The 17,095-nt window shown below is 31.5% G+C and overlaps 1 protein-coding gene across 1 annotated transcript; it reads right to left on the minus strand.

The window, feature by feature from the left end:
* Nucleotides 1-2,402: 2,402 nt before the first annotated feature.
* On the minus strand, nt 2,403-13,966 carry LOC111639373 (zinc finger protein 62-like). Its single transcript, XM_023385245.1, has 5 exons — nt 13,704-13,966; nt 11,313-11,397; nt 8,531-8,682; nt 4,454-4,517; nt 2,403-3,853 (listed from the first exon to the last, which is right to left on the minus strand). The coding sequence occupies exons 1-5, from the start codon at nt 13,851-13,853 to the stop codon at nt 2,403-2,405; spliced, it is 1,902 nt and encodes a 633-aa protein (XP_023241013.1). The 5' UTR covers nt 13,854-13,966.
* Between the last annotated feature and the right edge of the window lie 3,129 nt (nt 13,967-17,095).

Here is a 17,095-nt window from a genome sequence, read left to right on the forward strand (position 1 = left end):
TATAAAATTTAATAAAATAAGTAAAGTTACACTAAAGGTCAACTCCTCCCCCTTTCAGTTCACTAACGAAAATGTCTGAAGTCAACATTCGACGTGGGCCCCCTAGTTCAAATTCCCGTGGTCCCATGAACATATAACCCACTGTTTTAACGATCCCAATAGGACAATCGACTCAATTGTATTATTTATAATTATTCATAGTTCAATATTGACTGCAATTTTTAATCATATTTAAATTTAAACTTAACGTGACTACGTTTAATCGGTCCTCTGTCAGAAAAGTTTTCGATTTTCACCTACATAACTGTTATCTGACGCGTAGACTGTGTATAGCGGGAATCTACAGGTCTAAAAGTGAAAAATTTCAGCCCAGTTAATATTACAGTTAAAGTCAGGCAACTGCTGCAAATGATAACCAATAAGTAGTAAAGAAAATTAAATAAATTTAAATCTAATGATATAATAAAGGGTCCTGGAGACAACGGTTTCACTAATGTCTGTTTGACAGTTTTTATATGTAAATATGACAAATCCTTTCGAGTTCGTCTCACTTCTTTTACTTCTAAAATCGAACATTTTCCCTCGTAGTCATGAATTTTAGTACAGAAACTTCATTTTAAAATTTTGGAAAAAGTAATGTAAACGTAGAAATTTGCGCAACTCATTGCTGGTTTATCCTACAGTCGAATTTCTCTTTCGAATGGGGACAGAGAGAGAGAAAGAGTTTGCACAATAACTTAAAATATAATATACCTTTTAATTTTTTCACAATTATTTTGTAAATAGGATATTTCTCTTCGTCTTCGAATTATTTTTTTTTCCTTTGTGAGTCGAAGGTTTAAGAATTTTGGCGGCTACACTGTCTCTCTTCTACACAGTCAACAATTATTACGAGGGAGACTTAAGGGAACTGCCCTGTCTGAAAGTGACCTCTTTTTAAAGCATAATTACAACTGTCAAAGCAAGACCTTTACCTTCATGTGACGGAAGTTGGACTGATTAGCATAGAGAAGCTGGCACTACCATCCTTTGTGGGTGGCGAATATATTTAACTATTATAAAATAAAAAGGATTGATTTTGAGGATAAAGTTGATTTTTGTAGAAAATTGTAAATGAGAAAATGTTTTCAATAGTAACTGATGCTTCCACCAAAGGTGCTACAAAGTGTTTCGCAATAATTCTGAGGTACTTTCACTTTAAAGGTGTTCAGCATGTTGTACTTCATTTTTACAGTGATAGCAACCAATCGCCAGACAATATCACTTCAGATTTCAGGTTTAGATAAAGATAAAATTTCAGCATACACTGCCGATAATACCATTCATTCATTTATTTTTATTTATTATGTACTGTTCCCGCATGTTACATTCTTGGCCCCGCATGGAGCATTATCAAAATAAACACACTGCCGATAATACCAAAAAAATTAACCATTTTAAAGTCACGTAAGAAATTTAAACCAATTACAATGCACAACTGTGCCAAACTCGGTTACAGGTCACCGTCATCGAATTGTTATAGCGTTGTGTCTACCTGACGTCGCGAATGTTCTTTTACATTTATATTATTCCTAATTACAGATAATTGTAACTGAATATAAAAAATAAAGAAATAACAATTGTGTACATGAATATATTTATTTTAATACTGTATTTAATACAATCTGTTTTCTAAATGTCTTCTTGAATATTTTGTATTTATGTCTTCCTTCTGTCAAATAAACAGACATTTGATGAGTTTGGAATTCGACTTTTGTTGTAAATTTCTTTTTACAAATATCACAATAGAAATTAATCTGATTATTAAAAATAGCCATCTGCTTCTCTAAAACCTCCCCAAACGTAAAAATCTGTTCACATATATTACATTGAGGGATGTATTTCAAAACAAGGGAAATTTAAACGTAATTTCAGTTTAGTTTCTCTTATAAATTCGCTTCTACAATGGCCCCTAAAATACAAATGATTCTGATGAACGAGTTGATGGCTTAATAAAAACTTTTAATATAAAAGATACATACTTCACAAACGTAACGAAGATTGTCTTCATTGTTTATGTTCATTACACTTCTGACAACAAAACGGTTTTATGTTCAAATGAAATTTCTACTGACTACGTTGCATTTACTTTTAAATTCTTTATTACACATATTAATTACACTTTTAGATGTGAACTTTCGAATGTTCTTCTATGTGTTTTTAATCTTAAACGGTTGTTACAAATATTGCATACATACATCTTTTCATGTTTAATAATACAATGTCTGGCTAAGGCAGTTGGATTGGTATAGCTTTTTTGACATATGTCACACATACTTTTTTCTATCGTTATGAATAATATTGTGCTGTTTCAAACCAGTTGTCTTAAAATATTTTACACATATATGAAAAAAATATTTTTATTAATCAGTGTGTACATTAATATGCTGTTTTAAATGACTTCTTCGTTTAAAACTTTTGTTACATATGTGACAAGTATGGTTAAATTTATCATTATGAACTATTTTATGTCCTGCCAAATACTGTTTTGTTTTAAAACTTTTGTTACATACCTGGCAAGTATAGTTACGTTCATCAGTATGAGTTTCGCGATGGAGTTTTAGTTGCACTTTAAATTTATAACCCTTATTACAAATATCGCATTTGAAAGGACGGTCCTCACTGTGAGCTTTTTGATGCCTTTTTAATAAGCCTCTCCACTTAAAACCCTTATTACAAATATCGCATTTAAAAGGTCGTTCTTCACTATGCGTTGGTTTATGAAATAACAACAACTTTTTCAACTTGAATTCTTTTCCACATATCTCGCAGGCATGTACTTTGTGTATTCTCTTGTGTCTTTCTAAACTGCCCTTACCGTATGGAACGCGCTTACCACAGATGTCGCAATACACATTTTCTCGTTTGATATATTTTTTACTATGAACAAGTTTATGCCGTCGCAAATTAGATTTTGATTTAAAACATTTGTTGCATACATCACAAGTATGGTTAAATTGATTATTATGAACTAATTTATGACATGTTAAAGTGTTTTTTGTTTTAAAACGTTTGTTACATACTTGACAAGAATAATTACGTTCATCATTATGAGTTTCGTAATGTTCTTTTAGTTGTCCTTTCCATTTATAACCCTTATTACAAATATCGCATTTGAAAGGTCGTTCTTCACTATGAATTTTTTGATGGTCTTTCGCTTGGTATATCGATTTAAAACTCTTATCGCAAATATGACATTTAAAAGGACGGTCTGTACTATGCATTGGTTTATGACGTAACAAAATACCTTTACGCTTAAATTCTTTTCCACATATTTCGCAGGCATGAGTTCTGTGTGTTCTCTTGTGTATTTCTAAACGGCCCTTACCATATGGAACGTGCTTACCACAAATGTCGCAGTACACGTTTTCCCGCTGGATATTAGATTTTTTATCATTTCTTAGAGATGACTTCACTCGATCTTCAGATGGCTGCAAACGTAAATTCCTATGAGAGATTTCGTTTTTATTTCCAATTTTGTGTTTTTTCATGTGTCTTCGCAAAAGAAATTGCCACAAAAACTTCTTATTGCAGGTTGTGCAGCAAAATGGTTTCTTTCTAATATGGCAGAGCAGATGTGTTTCTAATATTCTCTTATTTGTAAAAGTCTTTTTACATAAATCACACGTAAATTCTTGTTTAGAATGAGATGCAAACATAACCTTGAAGTATTTCATTTTAATCTTATCATGAATTTTATTGCATTTCCTACTGGAAGGAACGTATTTGTTTCTTTTAATATTATATTTAAAACGTTTTTCTCTTTCGGAGTTGTGTGGAATATCGTATTCTTGAATCTGCTCTTCCTCCTTAACTGAAATATTAAAAAGTAACATAATAAATTACTTATAATATTTGAGTAAACATAACATAGTTTCAATGTTAAAATATTAGTGCTGTATTTATATAGTTGGTAAAGTGTACTTATGTTTTTCATTTAAAAGCAAAGCATTATTTGTCGTTTGACCTAAAAATAAAGCATTTTACAATGAACAATTGATTGATTGAGCTTTAGTTTCTTTTTCGGACTTTTAAATGAGCAGGAAAAAATAAATTATTTCATTTTATCTGTTTTTATTTATATTATTTAAGTAGTTTGTTCCACTGGTTATCATAGAAGCGTGGAATAAATTGTGTGCTTTTAGAGAGGTAACGAAAAGTATTACAGCAAAACTTTATGGATTTTAAGTAGAGAGAAACAGTCGAGAGATTCTTCATGAGTTGTGATTTAATAATTCTGCTCATCGCAACAGATTTTTATTAACTTTAAAAGCTGTATGAATACAATGTAAATAGTTACTTATAATTCTCAAATATTTCATCCCAGTTATATGTATGACTGTTGAAAATTGAATGCAGTTCTTAAAATGCCATGTAAATATTACTAATTTGAATTAAGTAACATGTTACTTACTTTGGATGTTCATTTCATTGTTGTTGAAATTTTCGTCCGGAGTGAAGAATTCATTGTTGACTGGCTAAACAATATACAAACAATACATGTCAACCACTAATAATTACTTATAATATATACTGAGTGGCAAAAAATTAGAGACATCACTTATTTCAAATTAAACTTGTTTAATAGTGACATAGTGTGAAGTAATCGTGCAGAGTTTCTTATATAAGAAACTCTCAGCTTTTGACGATGTAATTATCACGGAAGTTTATGTCAAAATGGGTAAGACGAAAGATTTAAGTCACTTTCAACGAGTGGTGATCGTCGGTGCGAGAAGAGCTCGTGCCAGCATCTCTGAAACGTTGACTCTTTCAGGATTTTCTCACCCAACAGTATCTCAGGTGTTTAGAGAGTGGCAGTTGAGAAAAAAAGAACTTCAAGCAATAAGGACAATTCTGGTTGAAAAAGGCTGGTGAACGAGAGAGGTAAAAGGTGATTAACACACATAGTCTGCAGCAACTGAAGGGCAACAACACGACAAAGTACAGTTGAATTCAATGTAGGTGCATCACAAAGCATATCGCAATGCACAACAAGACGGACTTTGCAAAGGACGGGCTTTAGCATCAAGTGTGTCTTTGGTATCACAAAAAAATAGAAAAAAGCGCCTGTTATGAGTTCAGGAACGACGTAATTGGTCACTTGAAAATTAAAAAAAGTAGCCTGGTCCGATGAATCTCGTTTCCTGCCCCATCATGCATATGGCACAATCAGAATATGGCGCAAACAACACGAATTCATGGTCCCCCTCCTACCAAATGACAACTCTTCAGACTGGTGGAAGTGGAATTATGGCCTGGGAAATGTTTTCTTGAAATACACTGAGTTCTTTGATATTTGGGACACATCTCTGAATAGCATAGCTTATCTCAACATCGTTGCCGATCACGTAGACTCGCTTATGGCTATAATATTTCCTGATGGAGATGATCACTTTCAGCAGGACAATGCACCTTGCCACCGTGCTCGATCAATCTCAAATTGATTTGAGGAACATTAATCAGAGTTTAACCTGCTCTCATGGCAAGCTCAGTCAGTACATTGACCTCAATCCTATGGAATATTTGTGGGACAAATTCGTAGGATCATTTCAAAGCTTGTAAACGGCACCATCCAATTTGACCCAATTTAGAGCTGTCATTATGTCAGCATGAATCAACATTCCTCAGCAACTGTATCAGCAACTTGTTGAATCCGTGTCGAAAAAAAAATATTGGCTGTGATTAGAGCTAAAGGTGGATCAACCCGTTAATAAAGGATGTCTCCAATTTTTTGGCCATTCAGTGTATAAACCAGAAACGAGTTGCTCAACTTTCCCGGCAACATTTTAAAATTTTGGTGGCGCTTTCTGTAATAAAACGTTTTCTAAAGACAATATGATATTTTTAACCATTATAGAAAAGCAAACAACTGAATTTTAAAAGTAGAAATGGGTTATATATAAAAAAGTTATATGCGAATAACGAGTAAAATCATCATTAAGTACGCCCCTACTGAAGACACACATAACTCCCATTATCTCTTGATTTTTAAGCAGAAAAATTTAATAGTCTGAATTTCCCTTATAATCAAACGCTCCTGCAAAATTTCAGAAATTTTCGACAAATTGAACACGAGTTATTATGTTTCAAACAGGGGTGCGCCTCCACACACTAACATCCATACATACAGATGAAACCCACGAATTTTTGCATTTTTCGACGTTTGAAGGTGTCCTAAGTTCAAAAATGTTGAAATATTCCGGGAATATGATTTTTTGACCGATCGCCATACTTTTCGTCTCTTACATATAACAGCGGAAAAAGTAATATGAAAATCACTACACATTTATAAATTACAAATCTGCTATTTTGTGATTTCATATATACTCTACATATTACAAAATTGCATTAAAATTAATTATGTTTTGAAAATTTAGTAAAAATTATTTAGCCTTTTGGGGAAATTAACAAAATAACAAGAGAGACTCTTTCCAACTTATCCATTGAAAAAGATATTACCAATAAAGCAGGCTGATTTTGCTACAGATCTATGTAAAGTAATTTAGCCCTGTGATAGCCAAAAAGAGTCGTTCTGTAAGGAAAAATTTTTACACCTATTGAATTTCACAATTCGTTGTAAAACTCATTTTATTACATTAGAGAGGTTGCAGCCGAGGTTCAAACTTTAAACTTGTACGGCAAGCAGAAGTACACGTTTGGCGTTTGAACTCCAAGCAAAAAACGTTGCGCCAAGGTAACATCACATATCATGTGATATTGTTAAAAATTGGCAAAAAATTTTAAGAAGGACGATAGTTATCATCGAACGTAAATGAACGAGTAAACTATTTAAAAATATTTAGAGAATGTTTAATAACACTAAACAATTATTTTTTACTTTAATTAGCGTTGTATCTCTTACAGTAGAAAGTAACAGTAGGGAAATTACAATGTGTTTTGTCTGTTTTCACGACATAAGTTTCTTAAGGGTAGTTGTGGCTTATATAAATCCGAAAATAGCTTGAAAATTATTTTTAGAATTTTGCAAACGTATTATGCTGATTGATAACATAAAGTGACGTAGAAGAACAAACCTATTTCTACAGTATTATGATAAGTAGTTATGAACACAAATATATAAAAATTCTACAGACACTTTACATCACTTGCAAGAAAATTAAATAATTAAATAACTTCTGGATTTAACTCGTGTTTCTTTTTAATGTTATTCGCAAATGCTTAAATAATCATTATTTTAATAAAATACGCCAAAAATTTAACCTAAAACGGAACAAAAACGCAAACGATTCAGCCGAACTTTTACTCCACGTTAGACGTTCCAAACGCCATTGTCAAACTTCTACGATTACAAGATGGCTGCGCTCAACGTTTGACATTCACGATTTAGCGATGAAAACTTTGCAAATTAATAAACACTGCAATTTATATATATTTTTTACCAGTTTTACAACTGGTTAAAAATATAAATTGCTGTGTTTATTAATTTGTTATAATGTGTGTTTATCTAATTAATGTCTCCATAGTCTTAGATAAATAAATAAATCTGGTATTTTGTACTATCGTTGTTTCAAAGGGTCACAAAGTAAATTTTGCGAAGGACCTCGTAAATCTTAGGTCCGACTGTATGTCGAGTAATTTTCCTCACCTTGTGACCGCATCTATTGTGGATATGACCAACCAATCGATGGGTCTGAAATAAAAACTCGTTGTTTATTCTCTAATTTATCATGCACATAAAAACAGAAATACTCAAACTAACCAACTGAGAAAAGTTTGAAACACTATAATTTACATATATAAATTTAATGTTGAAATTCGCTTTTTACTTTCTCAGATATTATGTATACATAACAAGATAAAGTATTGAAATCTGGTCAATTTTCACCCCCCTGATTTTTTGCAAATTTTCAGATTCTACCCCCAAAAACACGGCAATAAATTCCGTGAATATCTGTGTGTGGGCATGTATTTTGGCATCTATTTCATTTAATATTTCAGAATAAATTGAAGAATAAGAAACAAAATTTAATACCGTACATTGTGTATAAGGAGCATTAACGCTATTAAATTTTGATAAAGAAACGTCGAGAGATGAAGAGATAAAAAATGGTCACGTGTAAAATCTCGAATGGGATCAGACTTAATGAAGATTGTATTTGCGGTTAGCATTTAGGCCTATAATGCTTTGTGAAATGAATTTCTACCATTAAAATTAAGCATTTCTTCATTCTATAATAATTAAAATTATAGAGAGATTTTATAACATATGGCGCCACAGAAAATTTTTATTTATTTATTACTGATAATAATATAAATACTTTTTAAATAAAATCTCTTAACAGACAGAAAACTTACGCAGCTCGTTGTTAAAGTTTTTCTTATATAATATATTTTTTATTTAATATAGAATACACTTTCATTCAAAGCATAATTTTATATTAGTGGTATTCAGCTACATTTTCAACCATTCAGTAAGCTTAGTTAATATTAAAATTTCACTGTAAAATATTTCGAAATTCGTATTACTTACCATTAGCTGTTCATTATTATCTGGAAGATAAACAACTTCTTTACAATCTTCAGTCTTTACTTCAATCTTCAATTTTTTCAAAACAACTTTACATTCTGATTTTATACCATGTTTTACATCATAATTCTTTTCTACTTCTTCTGTCTTGATATCTGTAGTGGAATTTACGTAATTTTGTGTTAAAGTATTCTATGAAAAACTTGAAATATAAAATAAAGCTGAGCATATTTTCATTAATTAACGTAACAATATTAAATTAGATGTTTCACTACATCATTTATTTCTGATTATAAGCCGAAAACTAGTTATGAGTCACGGCGAATTGGTGTGATGCGTGATACAAATTATAATAAATATGATTGGAAACTTTTTTTCGTTATTAAATAAACCACCAATTGCGTGCTTAACTTTTGAGGAAACATTTAAAACTACGTGTGTCGCCATCTTACGATATTTTGCTTAAATCCTTTTTAATATTTTAAACTATTTTTATAAAATAAAAAGAAAACTTGTCTTTCATAAAGATTAATTTTATAGAAAATTGTAAATGAGAAAATGAGTGAACTCGTTTAGTGACGAGTTCACTCATAGTCCGGCCCTACTGATGATATATACGACCTGCATTATCTCTTCAGTCCTTGAACCTTTAATCACAAAAACTTAAAAGCAACAGTCACCTTAATAAACGAACCTTCCTTCTAATTTTCAGAAATTTTCGACAAAAAGTACAGTAATTATTCAACTTTTAAAAAGGTTGAAGAGGTCCACACATACTGACAAAGAAGTTATGTTAATCAATCAAAGTTCGATATTCCTGCGTTTTCCCATTTCTGAACGTTCTGACCTTCCATTAGTAAAAAATATATAATACCTTACAAAATTCTATTTGTCGACGTTGATAACTTTATGTCGAAAATTCTTACATATGTACGATGTACTGTACGTTACGTATCTGCGTGTCACTCCTTCACACTTCGTATCATATCTAAACTTGAATGTGTATGTAATAATAACTTCTTTCAACGCAGATAATGTGTAAGAATAAACTAAGTGTACAGGGGTTTATTTTCATGTACACTTTTAGCCAAGAAATATCCTGTCTTCATGGCATTCCAACAGTCCTCAGAAGCACATATTGCTGAGTTCATAGGTAAACAGATAAAATTTATTGCTTGAATAATACAGTTCTTATCAAATTATAAGTTGTTCCTGGATGCTTTGCTTCAATCTTAAATAAATTTATATGCGCAAGAACTTAATAACTAAGTTAAACAAATAACTTGGATAGAGCTAATGAGTGATATGTTTTGATATGAATGTATGTCTCTTTAATTCGAAAATCAAGTTCGGTAGACTATCATTACAGCTTTCAGGTTATACACTTCTTTTATTGTTTTCACATATGCATTTCAGGCTTACATAAATGCTAAGCCACTCTAAGTTTTTAATGGCGGTTTTAAAAAATCTTTCCAATGTTACCCGTTATACACTGTGGTTTTACAAGACAGAACCATATTACACCTATTGCACTGAAGAGGGGCTTAGCATTTATATAAGCCGGAAATGCATATGTGAAAACAATAAAAGAAGTGTCTAACGTGAAAGCTGTAATGACAGTCTACCGAACTTAATTTTCGGATTAAAAAGACATACATTCATAACACGTAATAACAGCTACCATGAGTGATATTTAGATATGTTTTGAGTTTGCTAACGATGGGTAATTTACTTTCACTGTGGTACCGGCTCTGATAAGCCAGAAAAAAATGCAATGATATGGTATTGCACATAATTATTTTGGCTTTTATTTAAAAAGAAACAATATCCGGCAACGAGTTACGGAACTTTATCAGCAAAAATGTTACTATCGGTTTATATTATTAATTACTGTATTATAAAAATGGCATAAGACCATTTTTATAATACAGGAATTTTGAAAGTAGAGATGAGTTTTATTTATAGATACATAAAATTACTACTTTAAAAACTTAAAACCTGTGAAAAGTAACAACACATCCCAGTCTGAGTACCAATTAATGGAAAACCAACTGTTTTCAAAATATCACAGACATATATCGATAAAAACAATAAAATAAATACCAACAGACTATTTCAGTATTTATTTTAAAAAATATGAATTTAATCATATAATTGATCCGTAATTTGAAAAATTGTAGACCTATAAATTCTCATTGTCGCCTGTCCGTGTGTCATTTCTTAATGTCGAGAACGGACGAAGATGAAAGCAGAGATCAGATAATATGAAAAGATTAGAGGGACGAAACACCGATTAACTGTGTACGAACTTTTCGTAAAAATCGAAAGTAGAAAACTCTTGAAAAGAGTTAATGAATGACGGGCAAACTCTATTATTAAAGGAAAAGTATAACGGACAGAAGCAAGCCACTACTAATTTAAAATGAAAAGCATATATTTTAAATTAAATACATTAAAAATATGATTAAAATTTGCACTCTGGTGTTGTGGCGATGTCATAATAAATTATTGCTCTTTCCATTGAAATCTAAAACATCTAAATTCGACTTTTCTCTGTTGTAAGATTCTGATTAACCGAATTGATAATTTTAAATCTGTCAACTAAATTAAATGTTTTTGATTATATTAAATTCTATTTAAATACTTATTCACAATACATGATGTATTCGCAACGTATTTCAAATGTTGTCATTTCGATTTATATGAATATTAATTTATGTATTACCTATTATTCTTATCAGTAGGAATATACTTCCATAGTATTAAAAAATATTAAACTTCTTACCTCTTTCGATTTTATAACCAGAATGACTCCAAATAGAAGATCCGTTTGTGTTGTGTGTGGAAATTGGTTCTCTTTTAATATTTATCTGAAATAAGAAAAGTTTACGTTATATTATTTGAAAGATTGATCTTTATAGAAAAACAAATCAAAAAATTATTTAAACTGGATCATAAAAATACGCTTACTGAATAATGTTTTTAAAATATGGCCTACTAACTACTTTCTTTCAAATAGTAGTGCCTGTCATCTATTTAATACCTTTCAAACGAAAATTTCGAATTCAAACAACGTGACTTCAGGTTTTCAGCAGATATACGTATACATTTTATCGGAACCTCCTGCCCAATTAAATAAATCTGATACTATATCAATATGTAAATAATAGTTTTTTAAGAATCGGACTGCAATTTGAAAATAGACTTATAAATTCCCACTTTATTTAGTCTGTACAACTGATTGACTGTCTTTTCAGAATTTCGACAACAGAGATAAATAGGTGAAAGTCGAGACCAGACGTAGAAAACTTAGAGGCACGAGGCCCCGATACAAGAACTTCCGATGAAAATCGGAAATGACGTTATTTACATTCATAAAGTTTCCCGTGAAAGAAGTTAAATACGTAAACGTCACGACTCTATTACTAACAGGAAAAGTATAATGTACACGGGCAAGCCACTACTAATTTCAAGTGAAGTGCATATATATTCTAAATTAAATAAAAAAAAATGTAGGCCTATATATAATGAAAAATTGCAGCCTGGCATTGTGACCATTTCATAATAAATATGTTCTCGTTGATTGTCTTTTTTATTTTGAAATTAGAATAGAATTTCGTTGCTGGATTTTTTCGATGACAAATAATTTCAGGTTGCTTATTTTATGATAATCAATCCTTCGATCATCGTCAATCTCCAAAGGATTTAATCGGAAATGGAAGAAATCTCAAGTCGATTTCTACTGCTGCTTAGAGCCTGACGGAATTTAAAAGTTTCGAACACATTTTAACTTTATACAGCTTAAATACATACCTGAAATATAAATTTATAGATACAAAATTAGGTACGTTCAAAATATTACGTCGACTTAAGTATGAAATGAAGGAATGTCAATTACTACCAATCGACCTAAAAAAATTCTCTGAATAATGCGTAATAAAAATCTAGTATAATAAAAAATCTAGCAAGCAGTTGCATTACTTTCTTGGCTATTATGAAATTTTATTTTCAAAACCACTTTTTAATTATTAAGCATAATAACTATATAAAACTGTATTTATGGCATGTGTTAAAAGATTTTGTTAAAAAAAAACTTACGTATTTTTAATTATTATAAAATAGCAAATAACTTAATTTTTAGGATTAGTTTATAAAACATTGTAAATGATAACAAATAAAATCATCATTAAGTCTAACCCCTCCCGAGATATGACACGTGACCAGTGGCGAGCAGTCTATGGAAGCTGCGAAGAGGCCGCTTTCCTTGTATTTTCTAAAATATAAATACATATTGTGCGATTATTTTCATATTTTAACGTACTTTGAATTAATTAAAATTAATATTTTATTATAACCGCATTATGTATCTTATTACAAATTTATAATACTAGCCTACATGTTAAAAACAATGACAAGAATCTAATATAAATTCCTATATTCCTATTCCCAATGGAAGCGCCGTATGGTCGAATACAACTTCCACGGAGAACGTATTTGAACGGCGTAAAGCAGACAGATTAAAGGCATCCGCGCATGTTCACGTGGTTGAGCTGGACTCCAAAATATCGTATAACGCTTCCAATAATTCTATCCGGCACAGCTTCCCTATCATCAAACGTCACCACGTGCCACTGCTGGTGACCACCCTCTATCTCTTCATCCTCTTGATTTTTCACAACCAAACTTTTATAGTATCAATACCCCTTATATGAAACCTACAATGCAGAATGTCGTTCCTTTATCTTCACCCCGTCTTGATACATTAAGCGAAATAGATGTCAAGACACACACACACACACACACACACACAAAATCAGTTTGGTTTATTTTTACTTTCTTGGGTTCAGGAAGCTTCAAAACGTGGAGAATTGCAATAATGTAGGAGGGTCAAATCTGACAGGATTGAGTTACTTTTCCTAGTTATGAAGATATACCAAGAAAGTAAAACGTATAATTGTGAAAAACGTGACTTCATACAATAGGAACAGGTAATTGCCAGTCAGCTGTAATAAATACAGAACAATATACGAGTAACATTAACAATACACGTAAAATTTTTAAAGACAGTACGTCCACAAAATTCCGTCAGTGAAAAAAAAAGGTTATCCTTTTTAAAACGAACACCGTGGTCAAAACGTCAAATTTATAATATTATAGAAAAGTATTTTTCTCTCACCTCTAAAGGTTCCGATTTAATTGTTTTATAACACTTCACATCAGTACTAAATTCTTTCTTGAAATTCTTTAAATCAACTTCAAATTTTTCTTCGTTGTGTTCAGTCGTACAGTCCGAATGTTTCATTTCTAACTCTTGTTTTATCTTCATTTTCTCGATTTGCGATATTCTCGTATGTCAACAATCTGTATTCAATTAAAGAATTAATTAATTGATAAATGTTCATTCGAAATTTACAGCAAGTAACAAAGAAAGACGAGTAAACTCATTACTACTGTTCCCGTTGTAACAGTAAACAAGGGATGCACTCTCAAGGTCAACGGAAGTCTTTCCAGTGATAACGTCACCAGCACACGTGATATTTGCAGCTATAATATCACGTGTTATATGGTTAATCGTCAAGAATTTTAAATTGAGGTATAAAATTCATTTTTAATAACATATACATCAGAGTTGAAATTTATTTATTTATGAAATATTAATAAAAACGTATTAAAATTTATGATAATAATTCACTTTTTGTTCCCTTTTGACACTTGTGGCCCAAGGCTTGAGTCCTATTAGTCTCTATGTAGATTTGTTCCTGACTAGGTAGCCTGATAGTTCAATGTTAATTCTTTTATAATTAAAATTAAAAGACAATTTAAAAAAAACAAATTTATAAAATAAATAAATAAAACTACTAAAAACTAAAAATAAATATAGATTTGATTATTCTTTGTGCGAAACAACACTAAGTTTGTTATATTTATTCGATATTTTCCCGTATTTTTGTAGAACATACGAAATTGGAGGTAAAACTTCCTTTTCTGTTAATGTACTGTACACCAACACTCTGTAATCCATTTTTCCTTGTGTAAGAAAGACTTGGAAATATTTTTAAGAAAAACTTTTCTATGAAATTCAAACTGTGTCCTTACAGTACACTTTTCTCCAAATCTAAAAATCACTAAACGCAATGTTCCTTCACACCCATTTTAAGAAAGTGAAGAAAAAGATTCTCGGTCACCCCAACCTTTGGCTACGGTCACCGTCTAATACTCTACTCCCTATGCTCCCTGTCGCCCACTTGCTATTTTTCGTCCCCTAGATTTACTAGCCACCAACAAGGGGGCGTTGCCCAAACAGTCGAGTAGAAATCTTGTTTCGACAGTTCTAATTGGAGAAGTTCTGCGCTTAAAAATGAGGTCACCCTCACACACGGCAGTTCCCTGGAGTTTGCCGTGTAAAACTTGTTGGCTGTGTAAAGAAAGACAGAGTAGTCACTAAAATTCCTAAACCTCCGACGCATATAGAAAAAAAAAAGGAAAAAATTGGAAGACGAAGAGAAATATCTCCGATTTATAAAATAATTGTGAAAAGAATAAAGGTGTATTATATTTAAGTTATTATGTGAACTCTCTCTCACCATTCGAAACGGAAATTCGATAGAAGGATAAACTAGCAACCAGTCACGCAACTTTCTCGGCAACGTTTGAAATTATGCTAGCGCCATCTGTTACATTATTTTATTTTTCAAATATTTTATATTTTTAAATATTATAAAATGAAAAACCTTAAGGGGCGAGTTTTATAAAAACTTAAAAAATTCTAATGACAAGTAATGACGTGTTTCTATCAGTCAATAACCGTTCGTCTGGTAGTCGTTGAGAAAATAAAATCACGTGGTGTTTTAATGGCAGAAAGAACGATGCGGTTAACTGAGATGGGTGATATTAGAATAAAGAAGAAAGGATAATAAATTTAAGACAAATTCTACACAAATAATCACATATAATTTAATTCAAAGTAAAAAACAAACGAATCATAGTCGAAATAGCATTCTTTATCGACAAATCTTGATTGAAGAATAAACGTATTTTGTACATCACTTCTTTCTCGATCCAAGAAAATATGTCTAATCTAAAATCTTCGACAAAATCTAGTTAAATAAAACGAGCCGTACAAAACTTTGTAAACACGTGGATAATGTGTCGGTATCGTTCTCCATCTTGAATACTGTACGCATGCGCTGAAATGCCATTAGGTTGTCGCTTGTGAGGTTGTTGCAGTCGCGCGGCGAAAATGCGTTTGCGTTGCCGCGCCACATGAGTGAATCCACCCTAAAATGGAGCTACCATATGACTCCAATTAACTCTCCACCCCGTCGACCTTAAATCTTCGAAATTTAATAGCAACAATGCCCCTAATGGAGGGAAGAAGACCTAGAGTAGACCCAGGAAGAGATGGATTAACAAAATAACTGAAGATCTAAGTAAAAGATCTGACGATGTAACAACGGTGTTTGCCAGACACTCGAGTGATGGAAATGACGTGAGTTCTAGAAACAATATTCATCGTATATCACGTTGGTTTCGTAGCTACAAACTATGATGTAAGTTGGTGATGACTTTCTTTTATTAACTTTGATTGTGCACCCGTTTTTTACTGCTACAACGAGAACAAAAACACTGAGTTTACTTACCTGTCTTTGTTAGGACTGTCATACTATGGCGGCTGTTTCGACTCCCAGACAGCAGTGGGTCGACAAACGGGTCGTTCCACTTGGACATGTTTAAACTGATTGCCTTAACTCTATGAAGCACAAATATTGATAATATTAAAATACTTATTTCATGTACAGTACACCGTATATAAAATATTTACAAATTTTAGGAAATATTATCAACTTAAAACTTATATAAGTTTATCTATATTTATGTTTTAACTATTCTTTTAATCACTAGAAATATATATTTATAATGTTAAAAGCATTAAGTCTCTTACCAATTTCACTGTTATAACCGGAATTACTCCAACAATTGGAACAGTTTATGTTATTTCTTGCAATTGAATCTTTATAAATATTTATCTGAAACGATTAGAAACTTGTGTTACATTATCACACAAGTTAAATTTTACAAAAGAATAAATAAATAAAAATATATAAACTGAAATATAAAATTCCGTTTAATCCATAAATTCCTTCGAAATAATAATATGTCATCTGCATTACTCGTGATAGTTTTATTATAAAAATTCGTTTACTTGGTTAAAATCTGGAGCATCCTCATACGAAATGAATAGGTAAAAAATGACAGTTTATAAGTTACTAGCAGACCCCGCCACGCGTTGTTGTGCTCAAAATGTATTTATTATAAATGTATAACACTTCCCCCGAGGAGGGGAAATTTTTCGAAAAATTTCTTCTTAGTGTACATTCTCTTGGCGTACTTTATTAAAACGCAATCAAAAACGCAAAAACCCGCATCTACAATAATATAATAGAAGCCAAGTTCTTCACGGTAAGCCTGAATTCTGTCCTTCTCCCCCGCGGGGGAATATCGAAAAATTCCTTCTTAGTGTACATTCTGTTGACGTACCGTATTAAAACGCAATCAAAAACGCAAAAA

The sequence above is a fragment of the Centruroides sculpturatus genome, unplaced genomic scaffold, assembly GCF_000671375.1.
Source record: "Centruroides sculpturatus isolate CEXI.00-Female unplaced genomic scaffold, Cexi_2.0 scaffold1242, whole genome shotgun sequence".
In the NCBI taxonomy this organism is placed as follows: Eukaryota; Metazoa; Arthropoda; class Arachnida; order Scorpiones; family Buthidae; genus Centruroides; species Centruroides sculpturatus.